Here is a 22,929-nt window from a genome sequence, read left to right as displayed (position 1 = left end):
AATGGGATTTGAGAGCATTGAACTGCTACTCCCCGAAAAGGATGAGCCAGAAGGTGGGAGCTAGAGGTGAAGCTCATGTAACTTGGGAAACCACGAGTGAAGGGCGCGGCGAGGGGAGGCAGCTAAGCCATGATCTCAGAGGGTCTGGCGCTGATCCTGCTCTTGACCTTTACAGGAAATGATTCATCTCCTGCCAGGTAGGTTCCGACTCTTCAAAAGCACTGGTGGGTCTGTCTGGTTTAACGAGTGTTAAGCCATCGCCTCCAGCTCCTCCTCATGTCTGGGGTCACTGTGGGTTCGAACAAATATTCTTCCACCTCCTCTTTTGTAAACTCCAGCTCTCCTGGTCTTTTATCCATGTACAGTGCACTACTGTTCAAAATTATGCCAAAGAGTTAAGAAGTTACTGCAATTAACCAATTACATAAATTACATTGCAGTTATAAAGTGTGAACTGATTTTGACACGAACCAAGGGAACCATGAAAGGATGGCATAGGGAAGTGTATTTGAAAGTTTTATACACAAAGAGTTGTGGGAGAATGGCACAGGCAATCCAGCTATTTTGTTTAAACCAATTGTCATCATTGCTGTCATCTTTTGAGCAATGGCATCATAAAATTATCTAATCAAAGAGATATCAGTAACCCACAGGGCCCATGTATAGAATACTGCCCTCTCATTTGAACCGAATAATGTTCTTGAAACGTCTTAAATCAACACATTAGCTGCATGACTAATAAGGGGAACAAAGGTAGTAAACGGAGTGTATGATAAATGTTTACAGATTAAACATATTACGTATTGGTGCAGCGTTAAGATGGATCAGGTTCTACAACAGTAAATGTCCTGCAAAGAACTTTAGACCCCACAGCTCGCCTGCATATTTCTAAATTCTATAATTCTGTAATTCACACTCTTGTGAGTATTAAATACTAATGAGGATTAAATGTACTAACTGCGATTACACAGATGGCCATGGAAAAACAGATTTTGAAACTTGTAACACATGTACTGTAGACTTCTGAAAACATGCTCGATTTCTTTAACACGTTTTCAGGTGGAGCCAAGACTATGCCGTCAGTCTGTAGCCACGCCCACTCGAATGACATCTCTCGCAGGCCACGCCCCGCGCACCTGTGCGCCAGGTTCTGCTGGAGAGAGCGGAGCTGAGTGAGTTTGTTCCGCGTCTTTTGTGATTCTTTTTTATTTGTTTTTATTTGAACGTAGATTAAATTTAAATAATGTAATTATGTAGTGTAAACCTCGCAGGGGGAAAGGGGTAAAACACGCATTTTCGTTGGGAGCTAGATAACATTTTTATTGTAAGTCTTTGTTCACAAAATCAAGCGTGTGCATCCATCCAAAAAATTCATTATTTTCCAGAGCATTTTGTGTTTTTGCTCTTATATTCGTGGTAAAAATTTCGCTTGCAACGAATACTTATTGGTTTCAATGGTCTTAAATTCTAAATTCTGCTTTTTTTGTGTTTTCCGATTAGCTTTGAGAAACTTTGGTTTCAATTATTTTTAAATTATGGTCTAAATACTTGTGTTCTTGTTTTTCCAGTTTGGTGTCTGCGGGCAGGACATGCTTGGCTCAGCTTCTGGAATTACCGATGTAAGTTTAAACCTTTTTATTCGTTCACACGTATCATAAGCGCGCCTTGTGAAAAGACTCAAACTGGCGACCCTAGATTTCTCCAGGTCAGAAGTGGTTTTAACGACAACACTGTAGGCCTGATGTTCATAGAAATCTTTTTCAACTAAAGCGCATAATATAGATAAATAAGAAACCGCTTTGGCTCCCAAATTGCAACACTACAATTAAAACAATGAGTCTAGAAATATTTAGGCTCATTATTCATGTTTTAGCTAAGTTGTTACAGAGAAATAATGTGCTCTTTAAATGGAAATCGGAAAAAAAACATTATAATGTGGGGGTTTCTATTTAATCGATTCACTGTAGCTGTATTGATTGTTGTGCCATTGGTATTCAAACTTTAAATGTAAGCCTGAGTACTTCAATACCTGTTACACCAGGCTAAGCGCTTTATTCCAGCTGTAAATCTTTTTAAACCGTTTCATCTTCTGAACATGCCGGTCCATACAGAAGATCAATCTATCTGGGATCATTCCGAGATCCTGTTTGTAAGAGAAAGCACAGCTAATACTGGTTTCTGTTGTTTTGCAGGAAATGCAACGAAGTTCCAGTCTTCATTCCGGTCGCTGCCTCGGAGAAACAGTAACGTGCTGTATGTTTCTGTGTTTTTCCTTGTAGTTGCATTCAAATGTTTTTGTACTTTTTGTACTTTGTAGACTTGTAAAAGCGTTAACCATTAATGTAGCCGTGCTTTGACACTTTGTAATTCATGTTCATTTTCACTTCGAAGCCTGTGCACCCGACGTATTGTAATGCTTTGTTTTGTATGCCATTTTTATAAATTGTTGATTGGACCTTGATTTTGTTCTTTGATTTCTTGTGCAGAGTTCTGTACCCCCTCGGCCCTGAAAACCCCCGGTGTTGGTGAGTTTTTTGGCGGAGAGATTTTGCTTACAGTTTGTGGCCGCAAGGGGACGCCCTATCGCTTTTTGACTTGAAAAGGTCAAAGGCTACCCCCTTTTTAAGCGTGTCCAGATTTTCCCGCCAAAAAACTTAGTATCTGGGGTTTCTCTCGGGGTCTGGTAGCAATCAAGCCGAGCCTCGCCCACACCCCCTCATTGGAGAGGGGTAGGCGGGGGCTGGCTGATTGACCGCAGCTCTAGCCAGGCCCACTCGCTCCCGGCAGGAGAGGATGGCAGGTTGGTGGTGGCTTTGGTCCCTGCAGGGAGGCAGGTCTCCTGGGGTGTGGACTTAGAAAGCTGTCAGTTGCAAGCTGTGACTGATGGGCTGAGTCCACCCTGGGTGCCTCCTCTCTCTCGGGCCGAGGCCATCTCCAGCCTGCCTTCCCCTCCTGCTGGGAGTGAGGGGGCTTGGCTAGAGCTATCCTCCCTTCTCCTCCCCCCAGGGCTAGACCCACGCTCCCTCCTAGGGACCCTATTCCCCCCAGACTATCTAAAAAGGCGGGCGTCCTCGCACTTTTCCAGGTCAGTGCGATGGGTTGTCGCCTTGCGGTGCGTGGCGCACGCTGCAAGACAACACTTCACACCTTCGAAAATACAGGACAATGCAGACAATGAAACGAGGGTTTTTATTGCAGAATTCACAGCAAATACAATAGCAGCAGTCAACAGAAAACATGCAGGTCAAGAATGAAATACAGCACTGAATCAGGACATTACAGATCAAGCAACTGGTAACAAAAATCAAATGTGAGAAAAAGCACACATTGTCAAGAATAAATTGCCGGAGATCGTCGGAGCGCAGAGAACCAGGAGCCGCAGCACATACAATAACATCAGTCAACAGGAAACATGCAGGTTAACAATAATATATCTCGGTATACAAAGGGTACATTACAGATCAAGCCACAGATATCAAAATACAATTCAAGAAAAAGCACACATTGTCAAGAAGAACCTGCCAAAGCACGACGAGATGCTGGAGTGGATTGGAAAGGAGATCGTCGGAGCGCAGAACTGAAGGCAAAAGAAAAAGGATCAAGTTAACAAGATATCGGACTTGCAGAATCGATTAACTAAGTTCTGAAGTCTATTCAGCTGCCTGAATTAAGAACCATACAAACACGCTCAAATTCAACAAGAAACCAATAGGTAACAGCATGAGAAATCACAGATACATCCCAGTCACACTACTCCAATATTTAGAAAGTAGGTTCAGCCTATTATGAATAAAATAACCCATAAAATGAACCAGCGATTTAGTGTTTCCTATTTGTATTCAGCAAGAGCACAACTAAACGAAAAGAAGTGATAACATTGGTATACAATCGTTCTGCTGTTAAAAAGCTGTGAAATACGTGTCGTCTTTAATACACAAATATAAATAGTATAGCGTAAGATAAGAATAAAACTTACCTCGGAAAAAAAACTTCATAAATGGAGGCCGGTTTTTGAAATCCTTATGTCACCTGGAGAAATAAGAAAACATACGAATTAGTACATTTAATCTTTGCAAAAGTTGATCATTTCGGAACGGAAAGCAAAAATATAACCCGATTCCGCAAAGCTGAGATACTAACAGTTAGATACACAGTTACCAACTTTATACAGCAAGTGACTGAAGATAAATTACAGCTTTTTTCGTTAAAGGAAACAGAGCTAGAGATACCACGTCTTTAAAAACATACTTACATGAAAGGCAGTATAAGAACGCTGAATGCAGTCTTCCAAAACCTCGAGAGCACGCTCAAACTCATTTCGGCGTCCTAAAACACAAATTCGACAAACAAATGCAGTTAACAAAAGTTGCAACAACAATACATTTTTGTCTAACTTTTCTCAAAGTGAAATTTGAGTTTTTGCTTTTAGAATAAAGGCTTACAGAACATCCATTTTTTAAACTAAATTTAAGATCAAGTACCACTCATAGCGTTTATCATATTCGATTTAACTCCACGCATTGAAAACCATCGTGCAAATATGTTGGTATTATCCACCTTTACCCAATGGATTTAATAGATAAATAAAAGAACCAGCGCCGTAGAGTTTCAATTTCGATTCAACAAAGGCACAAGGAAAGGAGCAGAAGTTATATAGTCAGTATAAACCCGTTCTGGCGTTAAAACGTCGGGAAATACGTGTTGCCTCGTCGAGTTGCACAAATTCAAACAGTATAGTGCAAGGTAGAAATAGAACTTACCTTGGAAAAACACTTTCATAACTGGAGGTTCGTTCTTGACATGTTTTTCTCACCTGGAGAAATAAAAACATACGAATGATTAAATTAACCCTTTACAATGTTTTATTATTTCGGAGCGGAAAGCGTTATTATAGCCCGAATCCGACAAGCGGAGATTTCACAGCTACTAACTTCAGAAAGCAAATGTTTGAAGGTTAACTACAGCCTTTTTTCGTTAAAAGAACCAGACCTTATCTTATAAATACATACTTACATGAAAGGTGGTATAAGAACGCTGAATGCAGACTTCTAAAACTTCGAGAGCACGCTCAAACAGACAGGACACTCATTTCGGCGTCCTAAAACACAAATTAAACAGGAACAAATCCGATTAACAAAAGTTGCAACAACAAAATATTTTTGTCTCACTTTCCTCAAAGTGAAATTTGAGTTTTTGTATTTTAAATTAAGAAAATTAGAAATAAAAAGCAAACGCACCTCACGCCGCAGAAACTCACCCCGCCGCCATCTTGCCGGGCGCACCTGTGGAACAGGTGGACGGGGCGTGTCCGCTGAGGAAGGTCACTCTGGGGGCGGGCTCGGCTCCTGAATGACAGCTGTGCACTCGGTTACAAGGGCTCAACACTGACGTTACTGAAGATACATAGAAACTTGAACTCAACTTGAATCACACATAAAGCATATAACGGCTGTGGGTTTTCAGAGAACCCAATTCAGTGACGTTCCCCTACAAAACTGTTCGCCGGACTCGTTTAGCTTGCTGGTCGAATCAAGAGAAATGTGCTGGAGAGAGACCCCTGTCGCTCTTAGTTAGGACTGCACCTCTCTTTCACTGCTAGTGCCACACCTGTCCTGCAGGTGTCTCAGTGGTATAAGGGGCTGCTTTTTCGAATTGAATTCCGATCTATGCATTCATAAAGGACTTAAACCCCCCATTTTCCCTGTTTTGGAAGGCCCCGAAAATGGAGCCCCCCAAAACGGCCGGCGTGGTAGAGAACAGCCACCTTTACAAACTCACCCCGACAGCATGAGAGCTTCACCCGGGGATTAGGTCTCAGACCTAGGTCTCAGACTGCCGGGAGGCTCGGGGCTCGACTACAACTCAAACGACTCTCCGGGAGTCGATCTGGTCTCTGAAGTTTAGAAGTGTCCGATGGTTCAGCCCGCGAAGCCACCAGGCCGGCCACGCAGAATACCGGCCATGTACATCTCTTATTCAGACTAAAGCCAAGTTCCGAGACCAGGCGATTCGCCTGTTTACTCTCATTTCAAGCATTAAAGCTACTGAAACGCCTTTGTAAAGCGCTTTTCTAGCCTTTTTTTGCAAATTGACGTGACCTATTATTTTTTTTTGTGACATGACAGTAAAAAATAAAGTTTCAAAATTGTAGTACAGTTGGAGGAGCTAGTATGTTGTGTGTCAAAGAGGTTAAAGTGTTGTTTTTGCTTTTTAAACAAAATGTCTTAAATGATTCTTAAGACAACTTTTTATAAAACTACATGAACGATTAAAATTCATCTAAATGTTTTATACACTGGCTGGTGTCTGGACAGAGTATCCCTTTCGTTCCCTTAAAAAAGTAGGTGTCACGAAATGATTTATTTCCATGGGCGTTTGACAAGGATCCACAAAAAGTTTAATCCCTCAGATTAAAGATGCAAAAATCAAAAGCGATGCATGTAAATAGAATGTGAACTGCTGTATGCATAGAAAACAGAATAGCGATGAGGATATAATAACTAGTTTTGCAATGAATGGAGCATAATTAATATGTAATTAATTAATAACTAATATTTTATAAGATATTAAAGGTACTGTAGTCTAGTACAAAGAGTGCTTGTGGTACGAAAGGGTGTCTATGACTATGAACTAGTGGAAACAGCGTGCGACAGGTATTTAGGAGCTTTATATTAACTCATAATTGTCATCTCTAAGACAGAGATGCAACTTCATTTAGATGAATTTAAAAAGAGATCAAAATTCCATATCGTATCATACAGTGCACACGGGTTATACAGTGAAAAGTGTTGGGGTACCACCGTCAATGAGTGACGTTCAATAATCACAGAGGGCATTGACTAACAGACACCAACAGTTTAATAATTGTTACAGCTTAATCCAAACTCCAAATACAGGAATTCTGAAACAGTTTCTGACACAAAGCTGACTCTAATTTCTAACCTTTTACTCTTCGTGAAACCCTGGGGTTGAATAAAGCATTTTGAATTCAATTTAACTGAAAACAAATCCTAAATATTCAATTAAAGTCTCAATAAGGTTACCTCATCAGTACTTCAGTACAAAGACGACGATGGTTATCCGACGGTTATAGTAAGCAGGCATAAGTCTTGCTGTCAAGTCATCTTAAATGTATTCCATTCGATGATCAACCTGTGTAAAGCCGTGTCATTTCTACTTGTCACAGAAACGGCGACAACAGTCCACGTTTAACGCTGCAGTGTTCACTAACAAACAAGATGTTCTACTGGATAAATAGAAAACACGTGCTCCTTTACATTTTTTTTTCCAAAACGAGGAGTGTGACGATATTCTTCTGTTGCTAAAATCAATGCTTCTACTACTTGTACAATGGTACAATATTATCGACGATATAAGACATTAATACAGTACATAATGTTCACAAATTAACAATCGCGTTTTAACGCAATTATCTCGGATAAACACAATATTGTTCGCGTTTAAAACCAATGCTGTCTCCTTTAATTACGGAAGCGTATCATCACCTCAGAGAAAAAATACGTTTTGCATGTAAACGCAATGAATATTTCTTATTTGGTGGCGTTAATAAGCTTCTGTAGATAGTTGTAATAAAAATATGTATAAATGATGTCATTATTAGATGACATCTGAAGCCATGGTACGCACATGTAAAATGGTAAAGTGATGCTCCTATCAGGAGTTTAGGACCATGCCCAGGTACACATACAGAGTAGGAAGATTACTGTATGTGCGTAGAGTTGTCAAAAGTATGCAGCCCTAGAAAACAGTCTATTGAAAACTGGTGCATCGAGTGTCCATTTCTGTGACTTCAAGGGCTTTTCTCCAGGGACACACAGAGACATCATGAGTTTCATTCACTTTTCCTTACAACTTCATGGACAATTCTCCAGGAAACCTTACACATTGTTACCAATATGTTAACCTCAGAGTTGAAAACTATATGTCGGCTATTAAAAATCAGATTCGTGATTTACAGAATGGGCAATTTAGGGGCACTTCAACCTTTGTAGCAGTCATTCACGCATGGCATGTCGTCTACAACATCATATGCACTGTCTTCTTCCTCATTCCAGGTCTGACGTTTATGAAGGCAAAACAGATCTGTCCTGCGATGGCATGTATGATAATCACGTGTCTGTACCCATCCAGAACTCTCTCAGCTGTTTCTGCCAGAGCTTCTGCGCCTCTGAGGGATTTCAGGAACCAGTATCTCATTGCATCTTTGGATTCCACAAAGGTCCAGGACAGTGTTCAAAACATAGTTCACTGGAGGGGTGCATGGACCAGAGGAAAGAACCTGGGTGCCTGCTAGAGAGCTACATGCTCCTCACCTAATGCTCTCTTTCCATTCCTGATGCCCTTTCAAGCCCTGGTGCTCATAGGTCACTCCTTAAGGGAGAGGTACCGTAATACTCACTCCCGCTTGATCACTGGAAGACTCTCCCGAGGAACAAGGTAACTGCGAATCAACTACCATGACACTGTGATCTGGTAGAAAATCAGACCTACCTGTCAGATATTAAGTATTACTCACCTCAGTCCCTCAGGATATTTAAGACCTGGTTTCCCACCCCTTGATCGCTCAGCCTTAGAGAGTCCTATCTCTGGCCTCGGTGTTCGTTTCCGTTGCTTCACTGTGCTTCACTTCTCCCTTCTCAGTTTCAGACTGTGCCTGTGTGTCCGACGACACCTTTGGATTTTCCCTGCGCTCTCTTTGGCTTCACCTGGGTTTGAACTGCGCTTGTGTTTTTTTGGTTATGTCTCAGGATTCCTTCTGGGCTTACTGGTCTCGAACTGGCTACGAACTCTGCTTGCCCCCAACTATGGTTTGGATTGTGCATTCAGTCTGTATGCCAATATTTGGAACGATTAACTGGATACTCAGGCAAGCTTATGTAGTCAGTATGAAATCATTCCACGTGTAGATGGTAAGATTAAAAGCTGACCTAAACTTCTGAATTGCATCTCTCCAGGAATAGAGAAATCTTCCCAAAGCATAGCCTCAGAATCATACAATACCCAGGGCTGCAGTTAATGATTGTGAGGACATGAGCTCTGCATCCTCTTCATCTGTACCACAGAAAATATCTGTACGCCAGTTCTGTACACTGTTTAAATCAAACTTAATTCATCAAGATTTTCTGTTATACATCCATTCACTGTCTAACTGCTTCCTGAAATCCAGGGTTGCCTGAGATCTGGCATCTATCCTGACAAGCAAGGGGCCCATAGCAAGGTACAGCCTGGACAGGATACTAGTCCCTTACAGGGCAGACACACAGACACAGACATGCACGCATCTGTAATACTGTCAAAGAAAATATTCTGTGAGTATTTTGTTGTGTATCAGTCATCAGAAAGCCACATATCACTGGTGAGGGTTGCAATCACCTGGTAAAAAAAACACTAGGATTGTATCAATGACCCAAGAGCTGTGAGGCAGCAACATAACTGCCTCTTCCCAGTGTCCTTTGCATTTTATTATACCCAATTATAAATACTGTACCATAAAAGCAAAATGCTAATAAAACTAAACCTACAATACAGTGTAAATTCTGATATCAAATGAGTAGACACAACCCCAGAGAACAGTCAGTTGAAAACATGACCAGCTGGTCCCTCCAGTGTTTATTTCTGTGCCAGGAAGGGGCTTTCTTCAGGGACGCACAGAGCATCGTAAGTTGCCTGTAGTTTTCCTTCCAAGGTCAGAGACACTTCTCCAGGCAACCTTACAAATTATTACCCATATGTTAACCTCACAGTTTAAAACAGTTTAATGTGTGCTATTTATAATTGGATCAATAACTTATAAATAGACAAAAGCACCTTTCAATTCAAGGGCACTTCAATGTTTGCAGCGCTTATTAATGCAAGGACTATGTTAAGCACATAATAATGTTTCAAATAAAGCACAAGCACATCAGTACTGTTGGCTACAATATCTTATGCAGTATCTTCTTCCTCATTCCAGGTCTTAAGCTAATGAAAACATACAGTATCTGTCTGTCCTGAAATCTATCGCCAATCAGCAGAACAGGCCAACTGTGGTAGATGGTGGTTCCTGGTTTTAATACTGTCACCTGATCATCTGTCATTTTCCAAGTGGCAATTTCCTACATGCAGCAGACATCCCAACAGTATAATATGGTTTGGACAGGAATCTCCTACTTGTTTGGTTTACAGTTGTTACAATTTATAGACAAAGCTGGGCAAATGACTCACTTTAAAGGCAAATAAGACAAAGATTCAGACCACATGTATTCACTGGCACTTTATAGATAGATAGTAAATATCTACTATACTGAGCTGGAAAATTCCTTCAAGGTCTATCAAACAGGAAGAAGAGTACAAATCAATACGCGTGGCTCGAGCACAGGCTTCACTGAGCATACGATGAAGCAATTGCATTGTGTGGGTTTAACTAAGAGTCTCATAGACATTTGAACATAAGAGCTGGTGTTCTACCTTAATCTCAGAATACAGAGGCTTTGCCCTACCCTCATCTCAGAGCACTCAGCTGATGCCCTACCCCCGTCTCAGAGCACACAGCTGGTGAGGCTGTGGGTTCAGAGAGATCCGCATAGTTGGAGTGAGGTCCAGTTCAGACTCCTGCACTCCTGGAGGGGGACAGAAGGTGAACTTCTGCAACAGCGAGGTGAAAAACAGGAACAGCTCCATCCTGGCCAGGCTCTCTCCGAGACAAGCCCTGCGTCCTGGGACAGCAAACACCACAGGTTAGCCCTCCTGTAAGATCCTGTACTGCAGCATTCGGTGTCACTGATTTTGGGCTGCATTGCTCACCCACCACGTCACTTGTAACGTCCTCACAAGACCTAAACCTTCTATTTAAATGTTTAGACCATATGTTATTAACTCTGTTAAATGTGTCATTCATATTAGATGCAAAATAAAATATAATTGGTGACTTTTGCAAATGCGCTGCACACTGCAGTCCCGTACCTGCAGAAAACGCCATGAAGGCGTCCTTCTTCACCAACTGGCCCTCAGGGTCCAGGAAGTGAGCACGGTTGAACTGATGAGGCATCTCCTACTGGGTCTCATCCTGGAGCACTGAGGTCAGCAGAGGAAAGACAGGGGTCCCCTGAAGTGAGCCAATGACAAGCAGAAGTTTGCTCGCCTTTCATTCATAAGAATGTCATATTCTCACTTCCAATCCAGAAGGAATTCTGGATCTGCTGAGTTTCACTCTTCCAAAGGTAAAAAAAATATTTAAACTATGATTTTTCTCACTATGACCTTTACCATTGATGACCTCTCCCAGAAATTTGGCAACTTCTATTTATGGAATTATACAGAGTTAATCAAAATATCTGGTTTAGAACCATCAATCCCATCCTTATATACCATTTTAGATCAGGTCTCACTACTTCACTAAAGCTTTGTATTTTACCCACTTATTTCACATGGTATCCCAAATAAGAATTTCTGTCAATTCTGTTATTTTCTACTGAAGACTATGGAGCTGGCACTACCGATCCCAACATGCACCTGATCAGCAGTATGAGACAGAGAGCCGTCTACATGCCTTTTTGATGAAGTAGCCCTGGAAGTGAACATCTGCCGCTGTCATGTGAGGAAGGTTCAGTGGAACGACATTTGCCAGGCGCTGGATTTCATGTATCACAGCATCGGTGTAGGGCATGCTTCTCCGATGTTCAGCCCTCGGTTGCTTTGTGCCAACGACCTTCTCAATTTCCTCCTGAACCTTTTCTGTGTGGGATAAGACAGATAAACATTGCTGTCCAATACATTACTGTACAACTCCAGGCCCTGGGGGTGTATCCTTTTTGTCTGCTCTTGATCCCCACATTGAGCTCACTATTAGACCTAGAAAACATGCAGGGAGTCCTGCACATCCTCTAGGATGCATGAATGTGGAATTTGCATGTCCTCTTGCTGCTCTAGTTCCTCTCAAAGACCTGCTATTTAAGCTAGTTGGTGTCTTGAAACTGCTCCTGTATTTGTGGGCCCTGTGATGGCTCGGCACTCCAACCCAGTGATAGCCCTGCTGTTCTTTTAAAAAAAAATCTTATTGTTTAACAATGTTTAAAGCTTGCCTTAGAATCCAGCATATTGGGAGAGTCAGCAGTGGGAGCTCTTACTTTGGATGTGGGGATATTTAGCCATCAGCAGCAGCCCCCAGCAGAGTGTGGTGCCTGTTGTTTCAGTCCCAGCAGCAAGTAGGGCTACAATTGTGTTTATCAGATTATCCTTATGGAAATGGGAATCCTTCTGTCCTGAAACCTGAATTAAAATAAAGAAATTGTTTCATGAGGATGGTGATTTATAACTCAGCTATCAGTATTGTAGCAGTGATATATGTATTATTATTTGTTGTGTAACTTGACTGAGCTCTGCTTTGACGCCTTCTTTAGCTGTGTTAAGGGTTAACACCTGATACAGGGTTTATTGGCAGGCGGTGAAATCTGAGGCATCATCAGTCATGTTAAGACCTGTAATACAGACAACATACTGTAGGACAGAACCCTGTGGGAATCAAGAGAAAAACAGATCTCTTCAGTTTTGCATGACATACTGTGAATTTAATAAGCAACTTTCATTAGTGTAGAAATAGAAGACAAATGGTTTGCTTACAGGAGAGATGCCGTTATCCCAGTGTTCATGAACACATTTTGCTTTTGACCTTCTCTGTTGTGTTCAGTATATTAAGTCTCGAGAATATTGACATCTTATACAGGATTAAAAGTATCCTCGGACCTTATTTGGATTTTTAAACAATTTATATCTTCAGGTATTCTAAACATTTTTAACAAAAATAAAGCCACAAGTCTGGTAGGGCCTGGATTTCCAGAGCAGGCCACTTTTAAGCATAAAATTCCTTAAATTACCTGGGACTTCGAACACGCTGGAACCCTGGAATCATAATTGATAAGTGACACAAACCTGGCTCATTAAAACAAACTATTCTCTTCCTAAATTTAGGTCAAATGAAATATCAATTTGACTTTTCATTCTCTAGTTACAGAGGAAATCTGACCTGCATTTACTAACCAGTCTCTGGAAAGACAGACGTCCACAGAAACGGATCCCCTCTGTTCTCTTACCTTCTGTTGTTTGATCAAAAATGCATCAATAAATCCCCTCTTATCGTTCTCTTGTAAGGTCTGCTGCAGCTGCCTCACAAGTTGGTTTATCTCGGCCATCATACTCGCAATCTTCCTCATGAACACCCTTCTAGATTTCAGTAAAACCCCAGTGAGAGGGAAGACATTGTAGATCTGTGTGGAAAAGAAGAAACACATCACTGATACAACACTTCTTCCAGTTAATCATGAACTTAGCGAAATTGTGTGATGTTTGCTGGGTTATTTTGGTAGATTATTAATGGAATGTTTTTATTATATGAAGATATAAGTATGTGAAGATAAGTATGTTACAACTTTTGTTCCTTTACATTAGGACAGCACAAGATGCAGCTCTTCCAATATATTCGTACATTAATTCATTACTTTATTATCATCACTATCAAAACAATATCAGAAATGCTTCCATATAAAGTAAATATTACCTAAATAATACCTACATAAAATAAAACTGCTTTTTGCACAGGACTAGTTACCTAGTTGTTTAGTTGTAGGACTAGTTGTTTTGATCTTCATTTTCAATATACTACTCACTTATTACAGGACGAATTAAACTGTGGAATTACTTTTCATCTTGCTAGGATGCAGTGCATAAGTAAGAGTTTGCACGATAACCTAAATATAACATGCTAACATTTAACAGAAACATTTAACTTGCTGCTTATTACAATGGATAGAACAGGAACTATACAGTTTTATTGTAAATCTGATGTTAAATTAGCTTCTGTCCCAATGATTTATTTTGAACCAGGTTAATAATCTTGGTTACCTGGAGAACAGGGGATCTGGTGAGTTTGAAATTGTGAATAGACTTGCTCACCATACTGTGGAAGACAGCATCAGCATAATCAAACCTGTCTCCATACACTAAGGTGGCTAAAATGTTGGAAACAGCACAGTATACAGGTTCCTTGGTTTCAAATGGTTTACCTGCCAAAGGAAAGAATACAGCATCAGTCTGGAAGAATTCCTGCAGTTGTGTCTCTTTGTACCACCACCCTTGTGTGCTCCCAGTTTCACCTCTCGAACCCCAGTTCACCAGTGCCCACTAGAGCCCAATTCCACTTCTCCCTTCCGGGCTCCTGGAGGGAAGAATGTCTCAGCCTTCCATTAAACTGAAACACAAGATTTTGTCTCTAGACTCCAAAAGCAACAATCTTAAAAGAATCTGAGAGAAAAAAAACTGGAAAACACATGACAGAAAAATCAAAATAAAACACTTCATTCCTTCTACCTCCATGTGCTTCAAACACCTCAGTGAGGTACTGGATTTCCTCGATGATCTTTTCCTCACTCCCTTTCCTTCCCATTCCAAAGTCCCACAGATTAGACAGAGCAAACCTCCTCATCTCCTTCCACGAGTCCCCATTTGCAAAAACTATACCTGCATTCGAGACAAACACGAATGGGAAGAGTCAGACAGATGACGAGATCTACAAAGTGATAACACTGAGTATTGTCTCTACAGTGGAGATACTATCCAAAAAGACCTGAAAGAGGGAGTTGAACAAAGCAAAAGTTTCAACTTAAACTTAAAAAATTGCTAATAAAAGTTGTACAGACTGAAAAGCATGTATTTGGGGCACTATGAATATACTTTGGATTTTATTTCAAATAAGGTACACTAAGTTCAAATTTGTATTTGAATTATAAACAAATCATCCTGTGCTTCAGGAGGATCATATTTACCGTGTCCTTGACTGATATCGTGAAATATCGGTGTGGTGAGTCTGCTCCCAAACTCCTCAGGGTAGTCAACAAGCGCCTCCTTCACTGTCTTGTAACCAGCCAGGACCACTACTCTCATGGGGCCGAGGTGCACAGTGAAGACACAGCCATACGTCTTAGACAACTGGGGCACAGAGAGAGAGAAAGAATTGCACAGCAACATTCAGCAGTTTAACTATAATTGATAATGTACACAATATCAAATTTATTCATGTTTATCAATATATAATTAATTAACAATTTCTAGTTTAAAATTCAGGTGTGTTGCACTCCACTCCACATGACTACTACATGACTACAGTCACAAAACTATTTTGAAAAGCTTGAGAATCATACAGCTTCTACACAAGAGACTCAAACCTCTAGAACAGGCAATGAAAAATTAATTCCTAAAGAGTTCAAAGGACAGAGCTGACTATAAAACATACAAAAAAATAACATCCACTCCATCGATGACTCTAATGGCAATAATAGCAACCTAATGGAAGTTATTAACTGAAGTTAAGAGGGATAATAAAGACAGAGAAAGATTTGCACAGCAACACTCACCATTTTAATTACAATCAATACCGTATAAAATAAAAAAATCATTAATTCATTCATAATGGACGTTATTAACTGAAATATATGAAGGACAACAATGACAAATCAATCTCACACAGTTTCTAATCACCAACTGTCTCTATACAGTATATCGAACACAAACACTTTCCTTTGCTTTTGTCTCAAGCTTCCCATCTCCTTGAAGCCACCCTGGGTTAACTCCTCTCTGAATGGGGTTCGAGCCTTCTAGTCCTGTGGCCAGGAGGCTACCTATTAACCATATGGTTTAAGCCAAACCTATCTTGCAAAATATTCCAAACATTCACAAAGTATTTACTGTAATTCTTGTTGTTATCCCTAGTGAAATATTATTACATCTTACCTCCACAAGAGACAGGTCCAGTCTCTTAAGATCCAGCGAGAGCAGATTTCCTAGGAGCGGCAGGGCTGGGGGTCCCGGAGGTGTCTTGACAGACTCAGGTGTCGACACCATGAAGATATAAACCACAGAAATCACTATCACAGCAGCCAGAAGCAGCCTCCCAGAGGAGACTTGCAGAAAAGCTTCTGGAAGAAACATAGTGACACCTTGGACACCTTGTGACACCTTGGAATATTTGAAAAACAGCAGGATATAATAAAGCACCACAGAACTAACCAAGTACTAAGAGCAGGGTAAGTGCCTTTCAGTCTTCTGCATGTTACTGGTTTACAAGTTTATGCCCTGCCCTTTTCTTCTGCCGTTTCACATTTGCTGGTCCAACTGGAATGAAATGCAGGTATGCCAAATATGAGACCCAGATAACACCCTTTTCCCAATAAAATTATGTATTTTTTAGTAAATGTTTTCAAATCTAGTGCCTTGTCACTTCAATAGCACTGCCTACTTAGCTGAGCATTAAGTGTACATTTTGGGATATTCACCTGCTCAGAGCAATTCATTTTTACCATTTTATCAGAGGGTTGTAAGTAGGAAACATGCAAAAGAGGAACTTAAGAATAATATATTGTGTAGAGATGGTTGAATAAATCAATGATTTTTGCCCTGCCAACCTTTATTTCATATATACAGTATTGCGGAGAATGGCCTGCACCTTGAGTTCAGCAGCTGATCAGGCAAAGAGCAGACTGGAGGCAGGAGACTTAGTTTCAACAACATAGTTATAGCCATTTAGTTTGCAGTCATCTAAATGCTTTATGCACCGGCTGGTGTCTAGACAGAGTATCCCTTTAGTTCCTATATAAAAGTTGGTGTCACAAAATGATTTCCTCCCATGGGCGTTTGACAAGGATCCACAAAAAGTTTAATCCCTCAGATTAAAGATGCAAAAATCAAAAGCGACGCATGTAAATAGAATGTGAACTGCTGTATGCCTAGAAAACAGAATAGCGATGAGGATGGAAAATGTCGATGGTATGGACATATCATGAGGAGGGACGTTGAGGAAGTAACAATGAGGGTAATGGAATTTGAGGTGGAAGGTAACAGATGGATGGATTGTGTGAGAAAAGATATGGAGGTATGTGAAGTGAGTGAGGAAGATGTGCTCGACAGAGACAAGTGGAGAAGAGCAACCAAAGCAGCTGACCCCAGGACAGTCTGGGACTAAGGCTGTGAAAAAGAAGATGAGGATGGAAAAACAGGTTTTGCAATCAATGGAGCATAATGAGTATTTAATTAAGTTACTGTAGTCAAGTGCAAAGAGTGCGGGTGGTAAAAATTGGTGTCTATGACTATGAACTAATGGAAACAGCATGCGACAGGTATTTAGGAGCTTTATATTAACTCATAATTGTCATCTCTAAAACAGAGATGCAACTTCATTTAGATGAATTTAAAAAGTCATCAAAATTCCATATCGTATCATACAGTGCACATGGGTTATACAGTGAAACGTGTTGGGGTACCACTGTCAATGAGTGACGTTCAATAATCACAGAGGGCATTGACTAACAGACACCAACAGTTCGCTCTTCATGAAACCCTGGGGGTGAATAAAGCATTTTGAATTCAATTCAACTGAAAACAAATCCTAAATATTCAATTAAAGTCTCAATAAGGTTACCTCATCAGTACTTCAGTACAAAGACGACGATGGTTATCCGACGGTTATAGTAAGCAGGCATAAGTCTTGCTGTCAAGTCATCTTAAATGTATTCCATTCGATGATCAACCTGTGTAAAGCCGTGTCATTTCTACTTGTCACAGAAACGGCGACAACAGTCCACGTTTAACGCTGCAGTGTTCACTAACAAACAAGATGTTCTACTGGATAAATAGAAAACACGTGCTCCTTTACATTTTTTTTTCCAAAACGAGGAGTGTGACGATATTCTTCTGTTGTTAAAGTTAACATGTATTTGGGGCACTATGAATATACTTTGGATTTTTGTAAAGCCAGTCCTTTATCCCTTTCTTTAGATGGCTCTGTACTTGAGCTTCGATCAAAATTGAAAAACCTTGGGGTTATATTCGATTCTGGCTTAACATTCGACCCACATGTGCAGCATACTGTCAAAACATATTTTTTTACCTTACAAATATCGCAAGACTACGGCCTATGCTATCATTAACTTTGGCTGAAAACCTGATCAACACATTTGTATTCTCTCAGAATTGACTACTGTAATGCTCTACTCGCTGGGGTATCTAAATCTACTCTAAACAAACTGCAGTATGTCCAAAATTCAGCAGCCAGAATCCTGACCAGGTCTTGTGCAAGTGTTCACATTACTCCTGTCCAAGAGTCCTTGCACTGGCTTCCGGTCAAATTCCGTGTAGACTTTAAAATCCTCATGCTCACCTATAAGGCTCTGCATGGCTTGGCACCTCAGTACCTGTCTGAACTATTATCGCCCTACTCCCCACCTCACAACCTCCACTCTTCAAATTCTGCCCTCCTTACCCCCAAGCCCGTCTACATTGTATGGGTGAAAGGGCCTTCTCCTGTTCTGCCCCCAAGCTCTGGAACTCTTTGCCCAAGGATATCAGAGAGTCACCTTCTCTAAACTCCTTCAAATCCAGACTCAAAACCCTCTTCTTCAGAAAAGCCTTTACTTAACTGATTCCATTCTTCACCCCTCTGCACTTCTTAGTACCACCATCCACGGTCTCCTCTATATATTGTAATTGTGTCTTATCTTGTGTATTCTCATTATTTATTGTTGTATTCTTATTATTTATTGTTATTGTCATCCTGTAAAGCGCTTTGAGAAGCCACCTTTAAAGGTGCTATATAAAATGAAGTTTATTATTATTATTATTTATTTAAAATAAAGTACAGTAATAAAGTACAGTAAGCTTAAATTTGTATTTGAATTCCAAACAAATCATCCTGTGCTTCAGGAGAAACAGTTTTACTGTGTCCGTGACTGGTATCATGAAATATCGGTGTGATGAGTCTGCTCCCAAACTCCTCAGGGTAGTTAACAAGCGCCTCCTTCACTGTCTTGTAACCAGCCAGGACCACTACTCTCAGGGGGCCGAGGTGCACAGTGAAGACACTGCCATGCGTCTTAGACAACTGGGGCACAGAGAGACAGATAATTGCACAGCAACATTCAGCAGTTTAACTACAATCAATAATGTCCACAGTAGTAAATTTATTCATATTTATCAACATATAATTCATCAAAATTAATCAAAATTCAGGTGTTGCACTCCACTCCACATGACTGCAGTCAACTATATTGAAAAGCAGTCGGGCCTCTGGGAGCAGCTTGGTCCAGGCCTGGGAGACTGGGACTCCTGACAGGCAGCCGGAAACACAGCCAACAGGGAAGGCTCCCGGGAGCCTGCGGACTCCAGGGAAGCATCAGATGGACGAGGTCGGGCTGCAGGAGAGTGCAGGGTGGCCCTAGCCACTTGGCTTCAAGCTCTCAGCAGTGCCCACAGATCCGACAGATGTGCTCTCCTGGACACAAGGGCTGGACGTCATAGTTCCGCTGGTAGGGTTGTCCCACTGCCCTCGACTGCTCTGCTGCGAACACCTTTTTCATGTATAACCATGTAGTTTTAGGGAATGTAGCACATTGCCCCTGCAATAGCACAGGCTACTTGTCTGTGCTTCAAGACTGAGTTCTTCGGCATTCGCCTGTGCAGAACGATTTGTTTGTTTACTATCTAGTTAGTTGTGATTGTTTTGCGGTTTGAATTTGAATACCTCCCCGGTTGTATGCAATACTTTATTCTCCTTTACCATGAGTAGGAAGCATGGAAATGGAATGGCAGTGATTATACAAATAAATTCACTGACATCAGGAGAGAATTGTTACATAATAAACCACGTAGACAGAGGACCTAATCAGTGATGCTGGCAGTGCTCTGACCAGCCCACCAATGGGTACATTTCATGTGCTGTATCTGCTGCAGCAACAGCCCTGCACCCTGGGCTCAGCGGCTGGCTGCAGCACAGACCACTCAGCCAGGAGGCTTAGTTTCAACAGAGGGGGTTTATTGCTCTTCAGGTTACAGTGGGTGAGAGAGAGTGGGCGACCACAGTCTCCCATGGCAGATCTGCTGAAGAAGAAAGACAAGATGGGGGGACCTAGGAGGAAACAGAAGCAGTTGGGGCCAAGGCTGAGGGTGAAGTGGGAAAGTCCAGCACCAGGGAGTGGTGGGACACCATATAGCCCCCCAGGCGAGTCCTCACTGCCTCTGGGAAAGACGAGGTCTGCTGCCAGGGGGCGCTCTGGCTGGGGTGCAGACGTTAGAGTCCATCTGGAAGGACAAGCCCGCGGTGTCACACGGCTGACAGCCGAATGCGGTTTCATCGTTTCTGCCGTTGAAATCGGTGTTTGTGCGGCTTTCGTTTCCGAGCTTAAACGCCTTATTTCTTCAGGGGCGTGGCGTCACTCTGCCCCCTGCAATGGCGCAGGAGAACCGAACCGGTCGGGTTCGTTAGTGTGGGGTCTGTACCGATGTGTGCCATTGAAAGTAACTTCCCAGCTGCTCTCGTTCCCGAGATATAGCGCCTTTTGTTGTTGTTTTTTTTTTGGGGGGGGATCACGTGATAATGTACGACGACTTTAACCTCCGTCTGGACATGTCAAACACTCTGATCGGTATAAGGATGAGTATGTCTGCAGTTCTGTTTATCTGTGGTGCGGTTGATTTTGCATTTAATAACTAAGTTATTGTTTTATTTGCGTTTGTGTGAAAAGGAAAGTGTGTCTCTTAAACCATACAGTAATCACAAGCTGCAGGTTGAGCCTTAAAAAGCGAACATTAGCAAACAGTTGTATGTTCTTAAAAGGGCTTTAACGAGCGTGTCAACATTTTTTTTAATTTGAAGAAGTAATCAGTCTCTCACTGTGTCCATTTTAACTATGCAAATCAAGGGATTGTTAAAGATTCGAGCGGTCTTTGGAGCCGCGTACTTAAAAATACTAGAATTAGAATTCACAAGAATTCCTGTGCTGAAGACCGTTACTGTAATATATGTTTTATGCAAAGCAAATTCAGAAACGTGATAAAGAAATGTGAATTTATTTTTTAAGGGTACTAAATGTATCTAGGTAGTTCGTAATACATCAGCAAAACAGCATTGGAAACTATTACTGTCTCACATGCAGATTTCGGAAATATTCGAAAACATTTATTTTTCACATAAAATAATTGAACATGTATCTATTAAAAACGTATTTGTATTAAAACATTGATGATGTAGTATTATTGAAACTTTAATTGAACATGGATTTGTTTTCAGTTGAATTAAATTGAAATATTCATCCCCAGGGATTCAGATCATGAATTTTAAAAGGTTAGGAAGTTGTTGGTTTCGTTTTAATTCAACGTTTCATCGAAAGCTAGAAGTCATTTTCTAAATTCCAGGTATTGGGCGCGTCAAATTCGATTTTGGGGTACTCTGAAGCTCAGACAGCTGCTCTCTTCTCATTTTGAACTCTTTCTGTCTTAATAAAAAAGAAACTTTGTTCGGAAATCTGCTTCCCAAATTAAACGACACACACCGGAATAATTTTCCTCCAGGTGCAAGGGCGCTACTTAAAAGCCAAACACGCAAAAATGCTGCTAGAACCATTTTTAAAGGAGACCAATTGAAAGGTTGATACAAAATTACCTAAACCTGCCTCCTATCTTTTAATTATTTAGACATGTCTAAAACACGGACTGGAACCCGGAGTTGGCCTGGATCCCACAGTCTTTCAGATGTACGTAATGTGGAGTACAATCCCACTCCATACTTTTAACTGAGCCGCTGATGGAGTAAACTTTTTTTAAACTTTAATTGAGCATTTAATTGCGCACGATTTGTTTTAATTTCAATTCAAAATACTTTATTCATCCCCAGGGATTCAGATCATGAATTGTAAAAGATTAGACAACAGCGTCAGAAAGTGTTTCAGAATTTCTGTCTTTGAAGTTTAGATAGATCAAGCAGTGTGAAATATACTGTTAGTGTCTGATCGTCACTCTCACCTGTAAATACTGTACATCACTCATTGACTGTAGTTCCTCAACATTTTGTTACTGCATAACCGGTGTATACGGTATATAACAAGATAGAATTTCGATTACATTTGTAAATTCATCAAAATGAACTTGCAACTCTCTCTTAGAGCCGACAGTTATGAGTTAATATAAAGCTCCTAAATACCTGTCGTACAGTGCTTCCACTAGTTTATTGCCAGCTGTTTGATAATATTTTTTAAGCACCTGCACTGTTTGCTTGAGTACAGTAACTTTCTTCTTATTGTATATCAGATCTCGCAATAATATGGAACTGTGACGCTCCGTTGATCGCGGAGCAAGTTGTTACGTCCTCATCACTATTCTGTTTTCTGTACATACACTAGTTCTCCTTATATTTACATACATTGCTTTTGATTTTTAAATCTTTATTCCGAAGGATTAAACTTCTATGTGGAACCTTGTCAAACGCCGTAAATCATGTCGTGACACCTACTGATATAAAGGAATTAAAGGGATACTCTGGCCGGATAGCAACTGGGGTATAAAATATTTTGATTACTTGAATCGTTTTTAAAAATGATGTCTTTAGAGTCTTTTCAGGCATTTTGTTGAAAAAAAAACATCAAACTTTTAACCTCTCAGACTTCACGTCTGACACATGACATTCCGGCTCCCCCAAATCTACAGCAAATATTGATACTTTATTTTTCCCTGTCAAATCGAAAAGATAAACAAGTCATGTCCAGTCACAAAAAAAGGCTTAAAAAAGCGCTTTACAAATGCTTGAAAAGAGAGTAAACAGGCGAATCGCCTGGTCTCGGAACTTGGCTTTAGGCTGAATAAGAGATGTACATGGCTGGTATTCTGCGTGGCCGGCCTGGTGGCTCCGCGGGCTGAACCATCGGACACTTCTAAAGTTCAGAGAGAGTCTTGTGAGTTAAAGTCGAGCCCCGAGCCTCCCCGTCAGTCTGAGACCTAAGCCCCGGGTGAAGCTCTCATGCTGTCGGGGTGAGTTTGTAGAAGGGGCTGTTCTCTACCACGCCGGCCGTTTTGGGGGGCTCCATTTTCGGGGCCTTCCAAAACAGGGAAAATGGGGGG

The 22,929-nt window shown here is 41.0% G+C and overlaps 1 protein-coding gene and 2 long non-coding RNA genes across 6 annotated transcripts in view; 1 reads left to right on the top strand and 2 right to left on the bottom strand.

Annotated features, from left to right (window-relative positions):
• Positions 1–1,091: 1,091 nt before the first annotated feature.
• Positions 1,092–2,362, top strand: LOC107078952 (uncharacterized). Of its 2 annotated transcripts, none has more exons than XR_011182765.1 (3): positions 1,092–1,172; positions 1,569–1,619; positions 2,193–2,362. It is a non-coding gene; the product is annotated as an uncharacterized lncRNA (long non-coding RNA). The 2 variants fall into 2 exon arrangements; XR_001479905.2 differs by lacking the exon at positions 1,092–1,172 and adding an exon at positions 1,193–1,324.
• An 814-nt stretch (positions 2,363–3,176) lies between these two features.
• LOC107078929 (uncharacterized) overlaps positions 3,177–22,929 on the bottom strand; it is a 41,436-nt gene continuing 21,683 nt past the window's right edge. For all 3 annotated transcript variants that reach the window (XR_011182580.1, XR_011182581.1, XR_011182582.1), the window contains 5 exons: positions 5,014–5,098; positions 4,761–4,813; positions 4,253–4,326; positions 3,977–4,029; positions 3,177–3,577 (listed from right to left, as the gene is read on the bottom strand). This is a non-coding gene — a long non-coding RNA (uncharacterized lncRNA). The remainder of the gene's footprint in view (positions 3,578–3,976; positions 4,030–4,252; positions 4,327–4,760; positions 4,814–5,013; positions 5,099–22,929) is intronic.
• LOC102690552 (cytochrome P450 2K1) lies at positions 10,528–15,978 on the bottom strand. The gene is given in 9 exon segments (XM_015359848.2): positions 10,528–10,715; positions 10,963–11,104; positions 11,549–11,733; positions 12,126–12,267; positions 13,089–13,262; positions 13,897–14,057; positions 14,362–14,511; positions 14,817–14,979; positions 15,781–15,978. Coding segments are annotated over 9 exon segments (1,503 nt in total).

This window comes from Lepisosteus oculatus, chromosome 19 (assembly GCF_040954835.1).
Source record: "Lepisosteus oculatus isolate fLepOcu1 chromosome 19, fLepOcu1.hap2, whole genome shotgun sequence".
Taxonomy (NCBI): domain Eukaryota; kingdom Metazoa; phylum Chordata; class Actinopteri; order Semionotiformes; family Lepisosteidae; genus Lepisosteus; species Lepisosteus oculatus.
The sequence above is the reverse complement of the archived record's forward strand: the minus strand, read 5'-3'. Positions and strand labels throughout refer to the sequence as shown.